This window comes from Malurus melanocephalus, unplaced genomic scaffold (genome assembly GCF_030028575.1).
Source record: "Malurus melanocephalus ecotype Western Australia unplaced genomic scaffold, MMel_1.1 scaffold_28, whole genome shotgun sequence".
Classification (NCBI taxonomy): Eukaryota; Metazoa; Chordata; class Aves; order Passeriformes; family Maluridae; genus Malurus; species Malurus melanocephalus.
The window spans coordinates 3,205,674-3,227,981 of record NW_026623260.1 but is presented as its reverse complement, the minus strand read 5'-3'; the positions used below and the strand labels follow the sequence as shown (position 1 = coordinate 3,227,981).

The following is a 22,308-nucleotide window of genomic DNA, read 5'->3' as shown; positions in this document are numbered from 1 at the left end:
CAGCACCTTCCCAGCAGGGCTGCTGGTGCATCTCAATTTGGCCACTTGGAAAAGATCACAGGAGGCCCAAAGAAGGAGCTCTCCCTCTTCACACACAAATCCTAGGGCAGCAGCTGTATCTAATGGGAAAACAGGTTGGGCTCTTCCCCAGAACTGTGCTGCTGTTGCAGGAGCCCTGCCCCACACCCCCGCACTTTGGTGCTGGGAGTTAGCACAGACTTGGCCTGTAGCCTCACAGCTGATTAGGCCTTCCCCTGATCCCTGACCTGGAAGGAAAGCTTTATATACCTGAAAGCTGCTGTAATTTTTTCACTCCCACATAAGAGCAGCTCAGCTTTCTCAGGCAGTATAGGCTGTTTCTCCTTAGCACATACCCCACCTCCAGAAGCTGTGCATTACACTTCAGTCCCTGAAGGCTGCCTGATCATTACCAGAGGCTAATGGTGTTGCAGAGATTTTAGCCCCCTACTGGTCCATACAATCCTGGAGTGAGGAGGAGCAGAAKGAAGGAAGTGGGCACTAATCCAGCAGGCCCAGTAAACGCAGCCCTATAAGGTGTGAATTCAGTTCACAGCATGACAGCATATTAATTACCAAGTGCCATGGCCAGCGCATAGAAGAACACAGCTAACACGAACAATTGGAGGAAGGGAGAGCAGAGCACATGCTGGGAACAGCCCATTCTAAAATACCAAGCATAAGTAGTTTAAAGCATTGTTACTATTTTGGGCAAAAGCAAAGACAGTCCTTTCTTTATTAAGAGCCAGCTGGAAGGGAGAAGGAAGCTTGACAGGAAAAGGTCCATGTCAGCAGGACCATCACCTACAGCTCCCGAAGTGGTGACTTCTGAGCACCAAACTAACATTACACACCACAWCAGCACAGAGCAGAACAAATACTCATCCAAACCTTTACTCCCAGAGGAGCAGCAACAACTGGGAGAACACTGCACAGATCCCACTTTATGACTTCRTATATACAAAAGCACTGAGCCCTGTAAAAGAGGGTGATGCTCACAAGCAGTTTAGGCATATTAGTCACACCAGTTCAGGTCACTTGAAGATGCTTTCCTAAAGTTCACAGCATGGCCCTGAGGTGTACAGCAGCCCAGGTAGGAGCAGGAACAGAGCTCTCTCACACTAAGTCCTGCTCYAGGGCTTTGGCTGGACATCCACCAMAGCCCTCCCACYCCACAATCAAGCCTACAGTGAAACTGAGCGTCTGGAGGCTGCTGCTCTAACACATTCCTCCCAGCCACAAGCTGCCCAGTTGGCTCCCCASTCCTCTGCCCAGGCTTGAGTCAGCAACCAGGCTGGCCTCTGCTCAGGAGGGCCCCAGTCACGGGGTGATGGGGAAGGCAGCCCTTCAACAGCACCAAAGGGACACCACAATGAGACAGCTGGAGAGGTTACAGAGCCCAGCCAGGCAAAGATGCACTTCTACAGCAAGAGCAAGGCAGTAATAACATCAACCTCCCTCTGACCCACCTGAGCTACATTCTGCACAGATCCATGTTGCAAGGGTATTTGGAGATGGCAGCAATTTCTGCTTAGCAGATGTACTAAGCAACAAGCTGCTGTTTCCCAATCACTCAAGTTTCCAGAGTCTCTATTCCCTGCTCTACCCTATSCCAGCTCCCCAGATTTCTGAAAAGCAGCAGTTCTTCCTGGGCAGGTGGCCCAGGAGCCCGCACCCACGCTCCACCCCAACCATTCTTTGACAGGGTGGAGTCACTTTCACAACAGAAGCCTTGACACACTTCCTGCCCTGAGCACTGCTCTATCAAAACACTTGGAAACAATCTGCCATCTGCTTCATYAGCACACAACTATCACACTTTTCTCCCCCTCCCCCCCCCAACACAAACCTGCTACACCAGCTGCTTCTCCCAGCCCTGCCTCCAACCACACTGTGTGGACCAAGCACCTGGAACAGCTTTTGTTTACAGTAAGCCAAGAAAACAAGAGGACAGAGCCATTTCTCCTTCTGTTTGTTTATTTGTGGTAGAAGAGCAGCCCAATCTGACAGGGCCTGGCTCCTTCACCTCATCCTCAAGGCCATCAGCATGTTTTGGTTACAGCCAGAGCAGGTGACAGACACCAGGCCAGGAGAGCTGCTGCAGTGCCCTGCTGAAGGGAAGAGCACATCTTCACCCAGGCCCAGTCAGATCCACAGAGGCAAGTGGTGCTCACTGCTACTCCACAGCCAAGCACACTAAAAMCACCCTCTGCTGTGCTCATGCTAGGCCAGAGCAGGGCTGGTCCCAAGCAGGAGAGCCCAGGAGCTAATTCTAGGGGCACTTATTGCTCAAGTCTTGAATTTGTAGGAATGGAAGTGGTCCAAGACTAGGCTGAGCTTGGTCTCTCTCATGCTGGAGCAAGCCACCAGCTGCCATAGAGGATCAGGTAAGTGTGGCTTAAGCACACACTGAGCACCCAGCCCAGGCACAAGAACGGCAAGGCAACCTGGGCCTATCATGTGGGGGAAGCCTTTCAGGCTGTAACAGTCCCTGCTATGTACTAGGCACAGGGCTGTGTGCTGTACTGGGCAGGTCTGGRCCCTTAAGTCCCAAAAGTACTGCCCCTACATTCTCCACAGACACACCTGGGCACAAGTATGCCAGGGCAGGACTCCCAAGCTGGGCACACAGGGACCAGAAGGGACATGCAGCACTGTGGCATGGAACAAAGTGGCACAAGGCATCGTAGAGCAGGAGCACTCACACATGAGCTGGCAGTGGGAAGCAGCCAGGGACAMACCTGCTCATCCACATGGGCTCTTGTGAGACAGGGAAGAGGAGAGGGCACCAGGACAGGAAGCAGTCTCTTCTTTTGGTCCTACTCAGAAGGAAATAGCCCCTAGGCAGAAGGGCCAGATGTAGGCACTTGGGGGAAGTTCCTTTGGAAACACTGGAATGGGTCTGCAGCCCCACAGCTGTGATGCAGGCAGCTGCCTCTCTGCTCAGCAACACTCAGAAACAGCACAAGCCCTCCAAGGAGCAGAAGTGGCCCAAGGCTGCTCAGAGCAGAGGGGCTGAGCATGCAGACAGGGGACAGCAGGACTGGGCACAGGGGTAAAACAGTCTGTAGGCACTTGACTTGGCTAGTGGCACCCAGGAGCAGAAGGACAGGTCCCAGCTGCCTCTGCCCCGGGGCTCTCATTGGCTCTGGGAGCGCTTTGCCCTCTAGTTGGCTTTGACCTTGCCATTGGTGACAGTGCCATTTTCATGGATGCTGCTACCGTTGTGTTGGGCTGCTTGTTGAGCCGCCCTGGGCAACCGTTTGCCCTTGGTGTAGGACTGGTACCAAAAGTTGGAGAAGAGAATGAAGAAGATGGTCCCATAAATCCAGATAAGGTGGATGAAGATGGGGAACTGGTATTGGCAGTTGGGCATGAAGTAATACTGGGAGATGTGGACGGAGACAATCACAAACTGTGCCTGGGAGCAAGGCAGAGTAAGAACAAGTTATTAATGGGAGCAGGATCAGGGAACCCACAGAGGCCTTATTTTTAAAGGAAACCCCTAGACTCCTTCCCCAGGCTGACACAGGGCTTTATGGTGAGGCACAGTCAGTAGCCACTGGAAGAGGCAGGCACAAGTCTTAAGGCAGCATATGCCTCTCACCCTCCCAACATGGCTGCAGCCCAGGGACAGCAGGCTGAACAGCACCCCACACCCTAACCAGCCTGGTAGGGCTATCAGAGGCCCACAGTGGGGCAGAGTGGCTAAAAACTCAGAGAAGTATTTTACAGAGGAGAAAACTACAACTGCTGACTGCACCTTTCAAAAGTAAAGGGGCTGGCCTGTCCCTCATATTGGGGCACATGCTCTGCTCCACCACACAGACTCACCAGCTGGATGGCTGTGATGTGCTTCTTCCACCACAGGTACTTCTGAAAGGCAGGTCCTGCTGCTGACAGCCCATAGTAGAAGTACATGACGACATGCACCATGGAATTGATCATGGCATGGAATGAGCCCATTCCCCCTGTTAAGATAGATGTTCCTTAGTSAAAGTCAATACTACACAGAAATCAGCACTACACAGAGCTGCTAAGAGCCCAGCAGGACCAAAAACCCCATCTCAGCATGCTGGGGTAACCCCACCCAATCTGGTCACCCAGACAGTTGTCACCTCACCTGGACCAAACTTTGCTCCCCACCACCAGCTCCAAGGCAGAACAGAGTGGTGGAAAAGGTGCAGGAATGTGACCTGTTCATTCTTCTTCCGCAGGACAAAGATCACCTGCAATGAAAGCCCAACAGCATCARGGACCAGCAGCCCTGGGAGCACCTAGAGCAGGCTGGGCCACTAACTCAGTGTCTGATCTCAGTAATGCTTCCCTCCCTCCACACTCACTGTCATCACCTATTAGGTTACCCCTGTTTCCAGAGCTGTAGCATGTCCAGAGTGGCCTCAGCAATATTCCAGAGTGGCCTCCTCGGCAGTGATGTCAAACAGGAGCACTACCAGGTCAGACTGGAAGGGGTGAAAAAGCACCTACCCTAAATACACTGGGCCCCCACTCCCCGCCTAGCAAGGCCTTCTCAGTAACTCACTCACCGTGTCTGTCAGTTCGATGAACTTGGAGAAAACAAAGAGCCAAGCAACACTGACCATCTGTAACAGAACAGGTTAACATTAGAGACCCACCCCAGCCTGAACATGCCCACTGATCATACAATTAACCCAGAATGAAACCAAGGCCCCAACCAAATCCTCTGCCTCAGGAAAGGCAGGAACTATGACCTGTTGTTCAAACAGAAGCACTAAAGGCCATCCTCACTTATCTGGAGAGGGATGCAAACTCACCCGGAGAGCCTTGGGGTCCTGTGAGAAGTCCACAGGGTCACATCGCCAGGTATACCCAGTAAGCCACCCTGCCATCAGGAACTGCAACAAGAGCATCATCACAGTGAKGCCCAACACATCACCCACTGCACATCAAGCTCTGCACAGAAGGGCAAGGAACAGCCAGAAAAAGGGCTCCACATCACACAGGCAGCCTGCACATGCTGCTTTACACATGCTTGACCAAGCTGTCCACAACTCACCTCATAGACTATGTAAAGTGAGAGTCCCACCAGAAAGAAGTTGTATAGCACCATGAACTTCTTCAGGTTTAAAGGCTTCCTGTTGGCCATTAGCCGGGGACCCAAGGATAGGACAAAGTAGACGTATCCCAGAAGGATGCCCATCACAAGGAATGGGGACTGCATCAGTGGATAATCAGCRATGCGGGGGTCTGCAGAAAGAGCCACAGTGCAGAGCAGTTAGCTTCCTCACCCCAGCCTGCTGCCAGCAGTGTTACTGCCAACAGTGGAGGCAAGGACGTGGCAATCCTGTTCYCCTAGGACAGGAGTGCAAGTAGGGAAGCAGTCTGGGAGTAGAGACTGGTGAAGTCAACCATATTCAGCACATCATGGGCTCAAGCCAGGCTGCAGGGCAGCCTGGAGATCTTCTGCCCAGGAGAGCACAAATGCCCCAAAATGACTTGCACTGAGGYAAGACAGCTTCGTAACAGGCAGCACAAAAACCCCAGAGACGCATYTGTGTAAGGGCAAAGGCAGGATACAGTTAGACCCAGACTGCTTTGGGGATGACAGATCACCCCCCTGGTGCCCATGGTCACAAGGCATGTAGTGCTACCTAYCTGATAGCTGGGCAGAGTCAAACACTCACCTGCTTTCTTCATGAAGTCCTGATACATGGTCACAATCCCCTCCATGGTGGTGGCAGTATCTCTGTGGAAAGAGGCAGGAAAGATCAGGTAGTTGTTTTCCCAGGAGGGCAGCCTACAGAGCATAGCCCTGCAAATCAGCAAATTCCAAGCACAATTTCAGATAAACAGTCACGGGTATCTGGCCACTATTGCTCTCAGCTGACCACACACCAGCATCCACTTTCCAGCTGAGCCACAGGCCTCCTCACTTCTCACAGTGCCTGGCCCTGTTTCCCCAGCTCTGCTGGGAACCCCATCATCCAATGCCAGCAGTCCTTCCAAGGCAAGGATCCAACACTTCAAGCCAGCTAGGAATGCTTCCAACCTCAGCACTCCATCTCCAAACCCTTAATCTTGCTCCTGCTGTACAAGTTCAAGCATTATCATGCACAAGCACYATGACATTGCCACCAGCCTTGGCGCCACTACCTACCACTGTCTGACCCTGGTGCCAAAATGAAGAGCTGGCACACACTCTCCAGAGAGCAGTGCCTTTATGGTAAGCTTTAGGCTCCTGATACCCACCACAGAAACAGCATAMCCCCACATTGCATGAGGAAGGAAATCCATAGGTTCAGAAACAAACATCAGTTTCTGGTGTCAAAGTTCCTGGTTTCACATCCTTGCACAAAACCCTCCTGAAAAGAAACTATTACCATATAATCTTGTAACACCTCAGAGGCAAGGAGCATCCTACTTGGCAGTGGCACTTCCACTCCCCTTCCAGACAAGAGAAAGTCATACAATAGAAGACTGCAGGGAGGACTGGTGCTCCCCACACTTGCTTAGTCTCACTATGAGCACACACACAGGCAGATGCTCTCCCGAAAAGCAGGAAAGGCCCAGGCTCTTACCACTGCAGGCAAGTTTGAAATACACTCTCTCACCCCCCTGTGCTGCCCAGCCTCTCCCCAGCCCACAGSACACCAGAGCAGCAGGAAGGGAGGCAGAGAACAGACCCAGCCTTATCTGACTCATCCAGCTGTGAGGAAGACATTCCCCACAGTTGCTACCAGACACTCCACCTACCYCTCGCCTCCAAGAAGGTGCACAGGAGTCACTGCCCACACAAGGCCTGGGGAAATGGGTCYCCAGCCCAAGTCTCCCCAAGAGATATATTGCTGCCACCATCAGGAAGCACACGGCCTTTTCCAGACCAGCAGCCAGGAGGCTGAAGCCAGAGTACCCTTCTTCCCAGTAAGGTCCCTGAGTATTCAGCAGCCACTGCCACCTCAAGCCCTCACCAGCCAACACCAGCATTGCTCCTTTAGTTACACAGCAAGAGGAAGAGCTCAATGTCATCTTTGCTGTGGGCAGGATGGCAGCAGACACTTCCTGTGCAGTGCTACCAGGCACCTCCATGAAAGGCTTTGCTGGCAATAATCTTCAGGGGTGGTTGGCACACACCATTCTGGCTCACCATTCCCTGCAAATCASTTTGGTGCAGCAGTAGTGCTGGCTCTGTGCCTGTCCAGTCATCCCCTCTGCATTCCACCAGACCGGAGAGTGCCATCCAACCTCTCTGCAACAGCGGCAGGCAGGAAGAGATCTCCTCCTTCACCTCAATCCCCCAAAACACCCATTCCTCCAAGCAAGGCTCCAGAGCAGCCCGCACAGCCAAGTACCCCCCGAGGACAAAGCTCAAGTTTTGCTATGAAAAAAAAAAAAAAAAAAAAAAAAAAAAAAAAAAGCACAAAAGGTGGCTCCTTGTGCCATCCTGGAGGCAGACAGAGCAATAGGGCAAAGCCCACCTAGGACTGATCTCCCCCATTAATCAGTGGCACCTCAGCAGCAGAACACATGTCCATCCTCCCAACCCAAGGTTTCAAAGGATTTAATAGCAAGTAATACTCACTTGTAGTATCACTGTGATACAAGAAAGGTTCTGGGCACAGCCAAGATAATCCACTCTCCACATGCAGCAAAGGCCAGATAAAAGTGTAGCAGGARTTATTGCATCCTTAAGAGCCACTCAAGGCTCAGCTGTGGGAAAYACAGTAAGTACAAGTCCAGAAAGCTGGTGAGCTTTATGTTGCTTTAATGGCTAAGAACAAGCTCCAAACTCGTCTGTCTAGTTTCAGCTTTCAACCACTACATCCAGCTACACCTTTATTTGCTAGATTGAGGAGCCCTCAAGAGTCAGCTCCCAGCAGAGGCACCTGACTATTCAAGCTGTGTTTATCTTATCAAGGTGAATGAGTCAGCCTTACTACAGGTCCAGGGCAGAGACAAAAATCCTGCCGAATACTTGCCTATTTTGGACAGGCTAGGATGAGAAGAGAGTATCAGCTGTCTTTGAGCTCAAAGCTACATCTCACACTGCAGGGAAACACTTCAACTCAGGCACTATGGATCACCTCTCTGACCCGGGGCCAACAAAGACTCCAGTACCACAAGCCAACTAGGACTTCAGGGTCCATGACAACTCTTCCCCCAAGCAGTAGAAGCCCACTTCARTTCAGGACTAGCACAGACAGAGGTACCCACCAGCAAGAACAGCAACAAATCCCTCTTACTGCTGTTTTGTGAAGCACCTCCAGCACGCCTACAGCCACACGTGCCACAGGAAGATGGGAGGCATTGGATTTATCCTGAACATAGGCTCTGGGCAAGCACCAAGACTTCTACCAGRGCAGAAATAGCAGAATTATGCTACAGGCCATTTTGGATCATGCATTTTTGAGTTTCTCTAGGCAGGAAAACATCCTGCTAAATTAAGCTAGCAGAACAACCATGTCTCCAGGGAAACCCCCGAGGTCTTCAGGTCTTTACAAGACCTGGCATCCATGCTGGCATGCCACATCATCCTGTCCAAGTGTCCAAAGTATGCCCTGCTCAGTGAGCAAATGTGGGTACATCTTGCCCTCCTCTGCCTCCCAAGGGGCAGCCACTGAGGTGTTGACAGCTAAGCTGCAAAGTAGGAGTTGCAGGGCAGGCCCAAGTATTACCTTCACTAAGCAGGGGGATATGAAGCGGACTGGCCTGCCTAAAACATGACTGCTCCAAGCCAGTCCTTTCTGCTGCATGCAGGGGTCTTCCAGCACAGATCAGCAAATGTCCAGGAACCTGAACTCCCCCCTGTGCACAACACCCCTCTGCACATTGAGAGAGGTTCACCATTCAGACAGCATTTGCTGTTACTCTTACTGTACTCCACACCATGCCACACGTCACACACTGCAGATGTTCACAGCTCAGTGGTTGGATCTGTCTGCTCTGCACACAGGGGACACTCACTTTCCTCTGACACCTCTTAAATCCTGCTTCTCTTAGGCAATGAGTTGGCAGGAGATGAGGAACCCAAAGCTGAGCTTGAACAGCTGAAGAGAAATCAAGCAAACAGGTCCAAGCATCCCGAATGAGCAGGAACCCTAGGGGCCCAAACACACCCTGCATGATACAGAGAAACCTTGCAACACATCTCTTACCTCTCAGCAACAGGGAGTCACTTCCCCATGTCAGAGAAAAAGTTCCCACTATTTGCAAACTAGAGTATCAGGCCACAATTCGTTCCAGTAACCGGCATCAAGGATTAAATACTTGCTTACACTGAGCAACGTGTACACTGCATATTTCCAGCAAGCTATACAGCTGATTAGTGCAACTTCAGCAACAACTGCAAGGCCCTTTATGACCAGCCACAGCACTGTCAGAACCATGACACTGACAGAGACCAGAGCTCAACCCACTTAACTTTGTTAACAGCCTTGCAGAGCACATATCTCCCCATATAACAACCATCTGCAAGCAACAGACTCTGCCCCAGACATCCAACACTCCTCCTCAGCATTCAGGTCAGAAATCAGTCCTGTAATAAGTGCAAAAGCAAACACCTTCATCTCCCCACTAGTTTAATTAAAGGCAGCACCAAAACCGTCTGGTAGGTGGCCACAGAGCTGCCACCCCAGGGACAGCTGGCACAGGGCCCTTGTTGAACTGGCTAAAGCAGGCCTGGCCCTGTGGGGGTTCCAAGGGAGTAGCAGCCCTCAAAGGTCAGGAGATAACCAGTTGGCCAGATGTGAAACCAACTCGCATCCCTGATCTACAAGATGGCATCAAGGATTGCTGCCTGATGCAGCTTTGAGCTCCACCACCTCTCAGGAAGAAGCATCTTCCTCCCCCATCTCCCCACAATAGCATCTCCCCAGTTGCCCAGAGTTCCAGAAAGTCACTGCAGGGTCCAGCAAGGCCTGCACACACCCCATGTGCCCATGGCCTATGTTTCTGTGCTGAAAAGTGGAACTGATCAAGACAGGCTCTGGTGGCCCCAGACCAGACACAGGTAGGGACACGTACTGCACACACAAGGCTGGCACCTCGAACCATCAAGAGCTGACAGTCACAGCGCCAGAAGCTTTCCTGAACTCATGCACAAGTGAATCCAGCAAGATGAGGAACACAAAACTTTATCTGCCCCAAACAACACACAAGAAGCAAGGCAGTCACAGCAAGACAAGAGAGAAGGAGCTCAGCCAGCCATATGCTGCAAACCTGTTTTTTTAATCAACTCTGCAGTAGGATCACTCCTAGACTGAARTGTACAGTAAAGCACAGAAAATTGGATTTGGATCACCTCTGTCTGCTGCTCTGTGTCCATGTGAAAGGGAGAGCARCCTGGAACCAGGCAGTACACACTTATCTCACATACAGCATCTCCTAACACCAGCTCAACCACATGCAGCAGAGGCCACTCAACAGGAGAGTTGTATTCAAGTACACTTGCATTATTGCTAACAATTTCAGCCATTCACTGAAGACTCAAGATAGCATTGTGCACGTGCTTCTAAAGCCATGTCTTTTCTCAAAAGAAATCAGTTTAAAGACATGCCTGTCACCAGCTCACCAGCCACAGAAGACAAGTCTGGAGAACAACTGGAGCTTCTATATTTCAAGTGTGGAAAGCCATACCCACAGACTAGGGCAGAGCAGTAAAATACCCCACCTAGCCTGGCACCTCAGCTCTAAGGACTTAGGGCAGACTCTAACTGGAGTTTGAGAACAACCAGTCCCAGAACTCAGTCCACAACATAACTACAACGACTACAAAAAAATTTAATGCTAGCAACCAGCAGGTAAGTTTTCCTATTTGAACCATATCCATTTGTCACTTCCTCTGGCTCACCTACTTCATGCTGAGTGTCAAAGGACATGGCCAACAACCTGGTACCATATGTTGTATGGCCAGGATATATCAGCATATAATATCAGCATATTCTGAAGTCAGTACAAGAGGTCTGTGTTCACAGAAGGGATGCAAGCCCTCAAACTCATATGTAACAGCTCTTGCAAGAGTTGCCSTTGCAACCAGTGTAGGAGTCACACTGGCTGGGTGCTGCTCCTGGTACGCTGGATCCAAGTGGCAGAAAGTGTCCTGCCTGAAGTTGAGCAGTTTCCCCATCTTCACTAAGTCTGTGTTAATACTCTACCACTCTCTCACGAAGTGGCTGAAAAACCCTGAAGCCTTTGGATAGCATCCTACAAACAGATTAAGCTCTGCCCTTCCCATACTCACTAGAAGCAGGGAAAGCAAGAGGAGACTCCCAGAGCAGCAGGAAAGTTCTGACTGACACTCAATATGGCACCTCACAAGCTTTCAGAGAAAGGAGGACACCATCTGCAATAAGGCACTGGGTACAAAAATCAAGGCAGGTAATCAGACTCCAACGTCCTACAAGAGCATACCTTGCAATTAGAGGTTTATATGCACAGAGCACACTCAGGAAGGACAGAACTAGGMGGGTGACAGAGGGGGGCAGGCAAAGCTAGATTGAGCAAGGCCAACTTCTAACACCTGCATCCAAAATCAGGTCAAGCCTTCTAAACCACCTACCAAAGAAACAGAGTAGCCTTATCTGGAGGTGGGACAGGCTGTACCACAGTATTCATCTCTGGTTTTAATCACTATGCAAATGCCTCAATACAAGGCTTCATGTCTGTTCTCACAGCACTGGCTGTAATCATGACACAGTAATGATTACTGTGCTCTGCCCAACTCAGGCCTGTGCATTAATTAGGCAYATCAAGACAAGATAGACATAAAAAGCAAGATGCAGAAAGGAAAAACTCCCAAATTCCTTCCAACAGYTTTATCTGGTCTATTCAAGAAGACCAGGTACAAATCCAGAGCTACTTCTCAATGAGACAAGGGGCCACTGCCTGGAACTCACCATGGTATCAGCTTTGGGTCCCATACCCTCCACACCCAGAAGGCAACACAGTCAATCTTCARGAGAGCAGGATGTTCCCCAATAGTATGAAGATGTCACACTCCCGTAGCACAATATATGCATCTAGAACCAACATGCCTGAGGCTTAATGGATACCACTTTTAAATAGGTTCACAGCCTTCCAAGGCCAAAAGAAAAAAAATTAAGCATGAGGCCTGATTATTCCAACACAGTTGTAGATTGACCAACTCAAAGCCAGGGCACTTGCTTCTACTGCTGCTCCTGTACAGACAGGGAAAGCCTCTTAGGGTTAAGCAGAAGTGGCACAAGTTATAAAACCTGTGTGTGTACAGARCAAATCTTAAACTGTGAGAGCAAGCTACCTGATCTGATCTACAGGGTAAGAGCACTCCTTGTAGCAAACCTGGAAGACTTGCTGCCAGTGACAGCTTACCACTCTGATCCATCCCACAGGGAAGGATCAACCCTATGACACACTAAGGGAAATWAAGAAACATTAACCACCTCCACCATCCTCAAGCCACTAAAGGCTCAGATAGAATGCAGACAACAGGCCTGATGGTGAAGAAGAGGCTGTGACAGCTGCAGCTTGTCATCTCTGTGCTGTCATTGCTGTGCAAAAGCAGCCCCACAACTCCTGCAGGGAAGAGTCCTGGCTCCTGGGGACTGTCTCCTCCCTTTAAGAGCCAAGCTGCCTCACCTGTTTGACTGGAAAGAACCAGACTTTCCAGCCCAAGTACTCCCACCATCTGACAGCCTGTAGGACACACACACTACTGGAACTCCAATACAAAAGCACAGAAACACAGAGCATCTCTTGGGCCATCACAGGCACCACTCCCAGTGTCCCTTGTAAGCATCTCCAGCCGAGTGTTGACTGTGCCGTAATCCCCAGCAGAAAAGGGGAAAGCATTCACCTGYAACATGCAAGGACAGTGCCCAGCCAAGTACCTGCTTCTGACACCAGTTTCAGAGGTGCCYCAGGATGCAAAGCTTTTCTCCACCAGGAGAGGAGACACTATGTGCCTTCAATAGAAGCTCCCCTGTTTTCATCTCTAACATGGTACAAGACACCTCTAGGTCATAGTGAGCTTACACTCCTCTAGTCTCAGTTTTAACAGTGCTTTCTCTCATACTACATTTCTGGCCTGAAGGACCACATAATCCCCCTACCCATTTTCAGGAAACAAGAATAAGAATACAACACAAGGGAGGACCACAGAGGCCCAGGCTGTGTGGGTGGCACAGCTTAATCCCCGCAGCAAGTAGATCCTGCAACAGTTGGCATCTTGCTGCTTCTCACAGAAACGGTTGGGCTGTTAGCTCACACCCATGAGCTAGAGGGGCTTCCTAGGAAAGAGATAAGCCACAGCAGTCTCCACAAAGCCCCAAGGGCTCAGCCAGCTGTTTGACTCTAAACTATCCTCAACAAGCTGCCCAGCAGGTCTGGTGGGAAGGTCAGTTCCATTCAGCTAGGAATCTGCCCTGGCTGCATTCTGGTAGAAGAGAAGGTGGTCAATTTGGGACAGCACAGGAGGATGGATGCACTGCTGCACAGGCAATCCTGGTCTCCAAGAGGGGAAGAGATGCTCTGAGGAAATGCACTAGTGGGTAAAGCACCCAGTGTTATTCCATGCTGCCCACTGACATAGGAAGGGGGTATTCACCCCACTTCTCCCTGCCTTTAGGACTCCAGAAGCAACGTGATCAGTCACAGGGAAAGCACCTGACAGCCCCCGCTGCAGAAGCAGTCCGGGCRCTGAGGAACACACTGCCATCCCCAAAGCTTCCCCTCTTGTTGCAATGACTATGCGTTCAGCTCCATTTAGTCTGTTACAAGGTAAAAAATAAGTAGCTTTCCCAACTGCCCGTTCGTTACAACAGAGGAACCGGCACGCGTTCTATAAAGAGACCGACAGACCAAGCCCTGCACTGCCAGTGGTTTTCGAGCCCACAGCTGTCCAGGAAGCGCAGACCCCTGTACACTACCACACCAGTGCCAGGTGAGCCCGAGATCAGGAGAYTGCTGACACCAGGGGGGTGACAGTGACCTCCTCCTCCTCCGGCCACCGCGTTCCAGAGCGGGAGGCCAAGCACCTACACGAGCCGGCACTCAAAGCTGACATTGTGTCGCAGTAGCGGGGGAGGCCTGGTACTGCCACCCTGCCCGGAGGAGGAGGGAAGAGCCATCTCAATGGTTACATTGATGCCGAAGCTGGGTAGAAGAAAGCTCCCCGGCCGCCGGGGGCTGCTCTCGCCACAGTGCAGAAAAGCCCCAGGAGACCACAGCCCTCGGCTGCTCAGCGCACCCGCAGCTCTCAGGCCGGTGCCCACGGCAGGAGCCGGGCAGCGCCCCGCTCAGCCTTGCTGCCCCCCCACCACGAGTCCCCCTGGCACAGCCCCCGGCCCCGCTGCCGCCGGAGGGAGCGCCAGGTCCCCCCGCCCGGGCGGCTCCCGGCCCGAATCGGGTGTGGCGCGGCCGGGCCCGGAAGCGGGGCCGCGGCCCAGCGGGGCCTGCGCGGCTGGGAAGGGCCGCTGAGGGCCCACAGAGGCCCCGCGCCGCCGCCACCGCCGCGATGTGTGGGGGTTCAGCCACCTTTCAGCGAGCCCGCGAGGCTGCTCCGCTGCCTGTGGAGCGCGACAGTCCCGCCAAAACGCCAACACGGCGATACCGATCCCGTCCCTGAGGCTGCGCAGCCACTGGTCCCTGAACCGGGGAGCAGGCGAACCCTGGGCTCGGGCCACAGGCCAGCAGTGGGGAGGCAGCCCCGTCACGGCCGGGACCCAGCGCGGCCGCTGGCAGAGACCTGCCGGGRCGGAGATCGGTGTTTGTGCCGCGACACGCAGCGCGGAGGGACAGTCCTTCCCCCGGGCCAGCCGRGAAAGCATCCCAGCCTCGCACAGAGGGGGTGGCTCTGTCCCGAAGGAGAGCAGCCGACTGCGGGAAGGGAATTACACCCTTCCCTGCCACCATAGAGGGTGCGCTGGAGCAGCGGCACCAGGCTGTGAGCCAAGGAGCACTRTCGCTCCTCACATAGTCAGGACAGAGCTGCTTTTGAGAAAAAAAGCACTTCAACAACTCAACTTGGACTCCACTTGCGCCCCTCCGTCTGACACAGACAGGTCTGCGCACCACAGGGCTTGCCACAAGGATCCACACTGTACTACGGGTACCCCCTTTCCGAGGGGCTGACAGCCTCTACAGCCACACCCAGCCTGATCACCCGCCAAAGGCACGTCACAGTATCATAACACCCATCCCACCCATCAGGCCACGGCCTCCKCCGACGCGCCCCTCCACCCCCGTCGTGAGGGGACACCACACACCTCCTCCCACGACACAGAGCAYCTCAGGTGATGGGAACATGGACATATACACACACGAGCCTCCTCCAGCAGGCTGATTAGCAGGTGCCAAGCCAGCACATGGCCTCCCAAGGGCAGGATCTGCCATTCCTAGCAGAAGAGCTTAAACCCCCAAAGCAGTTGAACCCTGCTAATGCCTCTCTAGCATCCTGCCGCTCTGCCAACACCTACCCAAAGCCCCCTCAGCGCACCACAACAAGCAGCCTCGACTCACCGTTAACCTCAGACATCCCCATTTAAACTCCCCGCTCGCGAACACCCCAAAATACCTCTAGGACAGACCAGGCACCCCCAGCCCACCCCCTCTAGGCAGGACTGGGCCGCACACCCTCCGCCCCACGTGCCCACAGCCACCCGCACTCACCACCAGCCGCACCCTGATCTGCCGCCACCACGGCCGCCCCCGCCATTAAAGGGGGAGGCCCCGCCCACTCGCGGCTTCCGATTGGCCAAGATCCCAGAGCCCCGCCCCCAAGGGGTGCCGAGGCCAATCGGTGCGGCCGCTCCGTCCCGCCCGTTCCGTGGCCACGCCCATCCCGGCGGAGCCTGAGGGGCCGGGGCTGCGCGGGGAGCCGGGCGGGCTCTGCCTGAGGGGCTGAGCGGCGTGAGGGGAAGGTGGAAAATGACTGGGAAAAGGGTGCGGGTTGGGGCAGGGTCAGCGTGCGGTGMGGAGAGCTGGCTCCAGGGTGGTGGTGACAACATGAAGGAAACCCGTACAGCTTTCGGAGACACAGGACAGAAGCCAGAGATGCCGACTATGACCGCGTGGAGTTTCCAGAGTGTTTCCATCCTGTGGCGCCTTCACAGCCATGCCAATCTGCATCCTCAAAAGTGGCCGGGACTTGACTCGTGCTCGTCTGGTCTGAAGGCGTTTTCAAAACTCACTATTCTAATTGTTAGGAATCATCTTCTTATTTCCAGCTTAATTTGATGCACGGCTGGTTAATAAGCATTTGTTACTGTGCCAAAGTTGTAATTTATCTCCCTCAGCTCCTGCCTTGCAGTGCATGCTACAGTGTGTTTGTAAACTGCAATCACGTCCCTCTCAGCCATTAGATGGAAGACTAAACAAGTTTGTCCAGCATTTCTTTTACTACCCTGCCTGTTCCTCACCTAATGCCATGGTAGCTCCTTTTGCTGTACTGCCCTTCACATTTCCTCTCCTGTAGATAGGTGACAATTCTCACTTTTGCTCACCTAGTGAGAATTCYCCATCTGGATACAGCCAGGGCTGCATTTGCAGTGGCAGATCCGTRTCTATGTGGCTGATTACTCCCGTAAATTTTCTACTTCAGGTGCCTGCAGTTCACAAAGTCCCCAAAATGCAGTAAAGAACCGCACTTCTGGTGGTTTTCTTGCCCTTTTTTGGTGGTACAGCATTCCTTTACTTTTCCCTACATTACTACTGCACCACAACATTCTGACTTCATCAGATTACACCTAGTATTTGTGCCAGTCCTTAAGGAAATCAATTTATAAAAACATCCACAAAGTACCTCAGTAGTAATCTTCTGTGTGTCCTGATATGCTCCCTTTCCCGTGGGATATCTGCTTTCATCTTGACCTCAACCACTCCTTTCCACATGAAATTCCTGGGCTTGTTTCTGCCCCAACATCTACCGAGTTTCCTAATTGGTCCCAAGGTTCAGAACTGCTACCCTGGAGTCCACACATGGCCTGTAGCTTTATAGAAAGGAGGGTTTTTTTAACTACCAGGTTAGTCGACATAATAAACTTTATTTTATCCTCCGTTTCCTGTCTGTGTGCTGTTACTCTTTAACTGGATACTGTTAACACCAGACTAGCAGAGCCACAGCAGTCTGGATCACTTTTTTCTCTCTTGTCAAGTATAGGCATCAGCGTTGTTTGCTACTCTTCTTTTTCTTTTTTTGTCCTCCTTTTATTTTGCACCATTACTCTATTTTATTTGTGGTCCAATTAGGTGGAAACCTTGCTGTGTAGTTTGTCATGAAATTAGAAATCATCAGTGGATTCCTTCACACTCCCTGGATTCTTTTACACCTTGTATCCTGCATCTCATAGCTTTCTCCAAGCATTCCTTCTCTTCTCTGGATCCACCCTTGCTGGCAGGCTTGTCATGCTCTAACAATGAGCCCCAAATTGCACAGCCCAGCCTCTTCCTGCTATTGGAATTAATTTCCAGGTCACTCTCTTTTCTTCTGCTCTGAAAGCAATTTATTTCTCCCCTCTTGGTTCTTCATTCTATTTCCCAGCTGTGTCCATCACTCCACCATTATTTCTGTGTGGTATTTGCTCATTAGTTTTTCTTTGCTACCGCATCTTCTGTTTCTCTCTTTAATTCTCCAACACATGAAATAGATTTTGCCATTTTATTTCTCCTCCATCAGTTCTTCTTTACACACTCACTAGCTTTATGGGTTACCTTTGTCTGCATGTTGTTCTTTGTTTACTTCTCTCGCTCAGCGGGTGTCTGCGATTCCTTGGTATTCGCCCTTCCTGCAATGTTCCCAGTGCTGCAGCAGCCTGTGCAGGAGCTCCAGCTGGAGCAAGGACTCTGGGCTGCCGGAGCACCCTGGCTGCAGGCAGGTGGACCTGGTGCCATGYTGTCCAAGGGGGTGATGCAGGGTCCCCTCCTAACCCTTGGGGACAGGCCTCCAGCAAGGATATGACTAATCTGCTACATGTTGTGGATCTGCTTTTCTGCCTTCCAGCCTCTTTGGAAGCAGGGTAGAACAAGAACACATAGCAAAGAAAATCCCTCAAAAATAAGGGAGGTCAGGGAGGCAAGGGAGTGATGTGAGCTGTTGTGTACAGCGTGATTTTCCCAAAATGTCCTGGGAGAGAATCTTTTATAGATATGTAATCTTCTGCTTCCATCTTGAATCCTGATCATCTGACCTGAAATCTGGGAGAGAGAAGCTGTTTGCAGCCAGCCAAGCATGTCACCCTGACTGCAGTCTGGACCACCAGACCAGAGATGATCCTGTCATATGCTTGTCCTTCCTGCACCAGCCACGCCTGCGGCTGGCAAAGCCCCACAGGTCATTAACTCTTCACCTGCAATTCAGGAGACAACCAAGCAGTTGTGTGCTTGGTCCCAGGAACCTGAGCTGCACCAGGCTCCAGCTTGGAAAAGCTTAAGCTCCTTCCTCCATTTCTTATCCCACAGAATAACACACCATTTCAACTTTAGCTTTAGTGAGGGTCCTGCTGATCCTTCTTAACCTGGGGATCCAATCAGATGGAGGTGGGTGAGTCTCTGCATTCCTCCTTTCTACAGTTCCCTCCACCAGTCCTTGTCTTCTGCTTGCTCCTTGCTCCTTGCAGAGCCAAGTGCACCCCTCTCTCCTCTCATGACTCTGCTCTGGAGCAAAAAGCAGGCATGGGCTAATGTAACTTGCTGAAGGCACAAATACTGAAGCCATCTTCAGTGCAGACAATTACCAGACTATCAGATGGGAAGGTCTGTAAAAATTAAGGAATGAAAAAGGAATGAAGTTCATTGTGAGGTTATGAACTCAGTGATAACTTCTGATGTAATGAGAGATGCTGGTGCAGTATTGCACCTTTTCTGGTGCCAGTCTTGAAGATGGCTTAGGCTCACTATGCAGCTAGGCAGCAAAAGGGAGGTTTCAATCAGTTCTAGTGTCAAACATGTCCATTTTCTGAGAATTTATAACTGAATTTTTTTWAAATTTTGATCAATGGAATGGTGAGAGTTTTATTTGGCAAAAAAAATCAACATTATTCAACTTGAAAAATCTGAAAGAAAATGAAAAGATCAAATTAATTCAGTGAAATTAAGCACATGTACACTTGGCCCTGTCATTTTTCAGTAATTCATTTGACACACACAGTGCGTAAATTTACCSATCTTATTACACTTGGGGAGGGAAAAGATTTACAGATCCTCCCATCCTTTGCTTCTTAATCCTGAAAAACAAACAATTTTGCATGTAATCACATAAAAACACTGAATGTAAACTGGCTCTCTAATGTTTTACCCTTCTCCCTTTACCTGAGGTTGGACTCTGAAGAATTATCAGACACAAATTATTGCTGCACATCTTCTCTGTGGCTCCATGGGAAAGAAAAAAAAAAAAAAAAAAAAAAAAAGATGAGTTGATAATTCTGGCAATTGTAAAGCATCCAAGAAATGCTCCTACAATACCTCTGTCTATACAGAGAGAACCAAACAAGGCTTTCACTGCCACTAAAACTGGCAAGAGATGACGCCACTCAGCATCTGAAGGCCCATTAAATGCCATCATGTCACCTCACAATTTCAATAAATGGAAGCAGGCAGGAAGGCCATGCCTGGACATGTGTTTTTCAGGCTGATGTGTTGCCTCCTTCCATGGTTGATATAAAAATTAAGTGACTCACCTTGTGCAAAATTTTGTAAGTTATTTGCACCGAATACATTGTAGTGGCAGTAAAGGCCAATTACCCCATCACTGTTGCCCTCTCCCCTTAAGCCAAAAGAAATGCATTCATTCCTGAAATTCAAGGTCTCTATAAGTCCATCAAACTGCCAGCCATCAACTCAAAAGATTTCTGTAGCCAGCAGGCATGGAATGACCCCGCGGAACCCCCTGCTGTAACATGACACTGCAGTTTTACCTTAGAACATCACCTGGGAAAAAGCATTCCATGCAATGAAAGGGGAGGTGGAAGCATCACCCGGAAGCTTGCAGGCACTGCGGTGGTGCACTGGAGCTCTGAAGGCAGACTTTCACCCCGGTGTGTTTAATTGCTGGACTTTGCCTGCCAGCCRGGGTGGGCAGCACACATGACTGTTGTTTCCTGCCGGGACAAGAATTCTTTGTCAGCTGCATAGCAGCCTCTCCAGCATGAGCACTGACACCCACCGCCATGGGCTGGCAATACCACCCCAGCAATACAGGACACCCTGGGGTCCTCCACAGATATGCCAGAAATCTCAGCCCACTCTGGACCTGTTAAAGCATCCTTATTTGTTCCTGTGGCCTATAGGATAACCTTATGGAATAATAATGCTTGTTTCAAATCCATGAAATCATGGGGCAGGGGGAAGAGAAGAAGCAGAGCCGCAGCAAGGCATCTGAGGATACTAAAAGGCTGGAGAAACCCATTCTTCAGTGCCTCTGGGTGGAAGTAGGTATGGCAGGGCCACCCCAAGGCCCAAAGTGGACTGGCAGGAGGCTGGAAAGGCTGGAGGTTTCAGCACATGCAGCTCAGCAGGAGTCCTTGGTTACTGTGCAAGTGATAGTCCACATRCAGCGCACCTTGGCAGAAGACCAAAGGAGCTCTGGGAGCTCTGTCTCTTGTAGGGACCTGAAAATTGTCCCTTCTCAGGTAGTTTTCAAGACTGTCTCAGGGCACATGCTCCTGAAGAGAGAAAATGCTGGTGATGAAAAAGCCCTGGTCCTGCTCATCCCCAAAGTCTCTTTTCCATATGAAATAATTTCATTTTATCTATGTGATTTAAAGCCCACAGGAGTTGATCGTCTCTGGCAACCTCTTCCAGACTGCCTGGAGCCTGAGAGAGCAGCTTGGCAAGGATGGGTGACTTCTCTACTCAGGCAGTTGGGATTACGGTCAGATTTGGTGATTTGACACCCACATGTGAAGCTCCACAASCGTGTCCCAGGGCTGTCCTCCTAACTTGTGGAACAGTGGTGCCAAGTAGCTCCATAGAGCGAGCAAAGGTAGAAGAAAACCTCCCAAGCACTCCAGGCTGTGCTGGGGACTTTCCTGGGAAAACTTTGCCTTACCTGAAACAGCCAGAGAGTCCCCAGCAGAGGCTGTCCAGGGCAGGGGTCCCAGGTGCTGCACCTCAGCCATGGAGCAGTGGGGTGTGAGCTGCCAGGTGTCAGGCTGAGCATGCTGCTGGTCACTCCACAGGGACTAAGCCATAGAAAGGACATTGTCAGAGCAGAGGATTGTTCTGGGAGAGCAGGCTGCACAAAGAGGAATTGTTTTGCCATGAAATGAGGCCGTGTTTAGCTCCAGCCAGGGCTGGGCTTTGCCTGCCTGTCTGGGCTGTGGGCTGGCAGGGGATACTGTCCACCCTGGCCTGCCTGGCATCTTCTCTGCCTCTGAGGTTGTCCACAGTCAGCAGCACAAGTACATRCCCTGAGACCCACAGTGGGTAGGGRGAAAAAGGAAATTGAGGGATAATTTGCACACTTGTGCCAGGTCTGCCATGGCCTTCTGCCCCTGTCTGGCAGGTCCAAGCRGCACAGAGGAAGGGGAGAGCAGCAGTGGGGCAGCTGCCCTGGGTGAGGGGCTGCACTGCTTCTCCCAATGACAGGTATATACTCACCTCTCCAAAAAGTGTTCCTGAGGGCCTCCCTGGATGTGTGTGTGGGGACAAGCATCTCACAYCTGAACTCCAGCAAGACACAGCAARGAGYACAGGASACAGAGAGGTAAAGSAGAGGGAGCTRYRTGCTCAAAACATGGGCTGGAACACTCCTATAAATTCCTGTTGRTTTTACTCCCTGTGTTGTGAGTGAATATCAACATTTAAGAGCAATGGCGGATGCAGCCACAGGAGCTTTCTGTGAGTCATTGCTTCCTCAGCAGCTGCAGTGGCGTTTCTACAGCACACGGCTGACAGTCCTGCCTGGCTCCTCCTGCCCACAGCCCCAGTGCTGCCCAGCTCCCTGCCCTGCCAGAGTTCTGCAGCAGGGCTGCACATCTGGGAACTCCTACACAGCCCCACGCACTCAAGTCATGACCTGATGCATTGTTCTGCTGACTGGAGCAAAACAGGCTGTGCCATGATGATGATGATGATGATTGTCAGTGTTACTACTGCTGTGATGCCCATAAGAACCTAAATAAACAAATCCAAGACAGCTCCCTAGCCCCACTTACACAGAATGTATTTCTCATGSGGATGCAAACCAGGGCTGTATCAATTCCTGCCTCGAGCTCTTAGGGCAGTGCCTTGAAGTACCTCCATGCTGCTGTAGCAGAGCAAAAGACAAGAGCCGTCTCTCTCATACCACACAGCAGGACCCCGACTTCATTGCTGCAAAAATACTAAAAATAAACTCCA

The 22,308-nt window shown here is 51.3% G+C and overlaps 1 protein-coding gene across 4 annotated transcripts; it reads right to left on the bottom strand.

The window, feature by feature from the left end:
* Positions 1-1,961: 1,961 nt before the first annotated feature.
* ELOVL1 (ELOVL fatty acid elongase 1) lies at positions 1,962-15,666 on the bottom strand. Of its 4 annotated transcripts, none has more exons than XM_057390656.1 (8): positions 15,643-15,666; positions 5,685-5,746; positions 5,057-5,247; positions 4,815-4,895; positions 4,566-4,622; positions 4,142-4,247; positions 3,853-3,989; positions 1,962-3,439 (listed from the first exon to the last, which is right to left on the bottom strand). In XM_057390656.1, exons 2-8 carry the CDS (start codon positions 5,728-5,730, stop codon positions 3,185-3,187), a joined length of 873 nt encoding a protein of 290 aa, XP_057246639.1. In that variant the 5' UTR covers positions 5,731-5,746; positions 15,643-15,666; the 3' UTR covers positions 1,962-3,184. The 4 variants fall into 4 exon arrangements, with proteins under 4 accessions (XP_057246639.1, XP_057246640.1, XP_057246637.1 ...); XM_057390657.1 differs by lacking the exon at positions 15,643-15,666 and adding an exon at positions 15,493-15,516; XM_057390654.1 differs by lacking the exon at positions 15,643-15,666 and adding an exon at positions 14,509-14,532.
* Between the last annotated feature and the right edge of the window lie 6,642 nt (positions 15,667-22,308).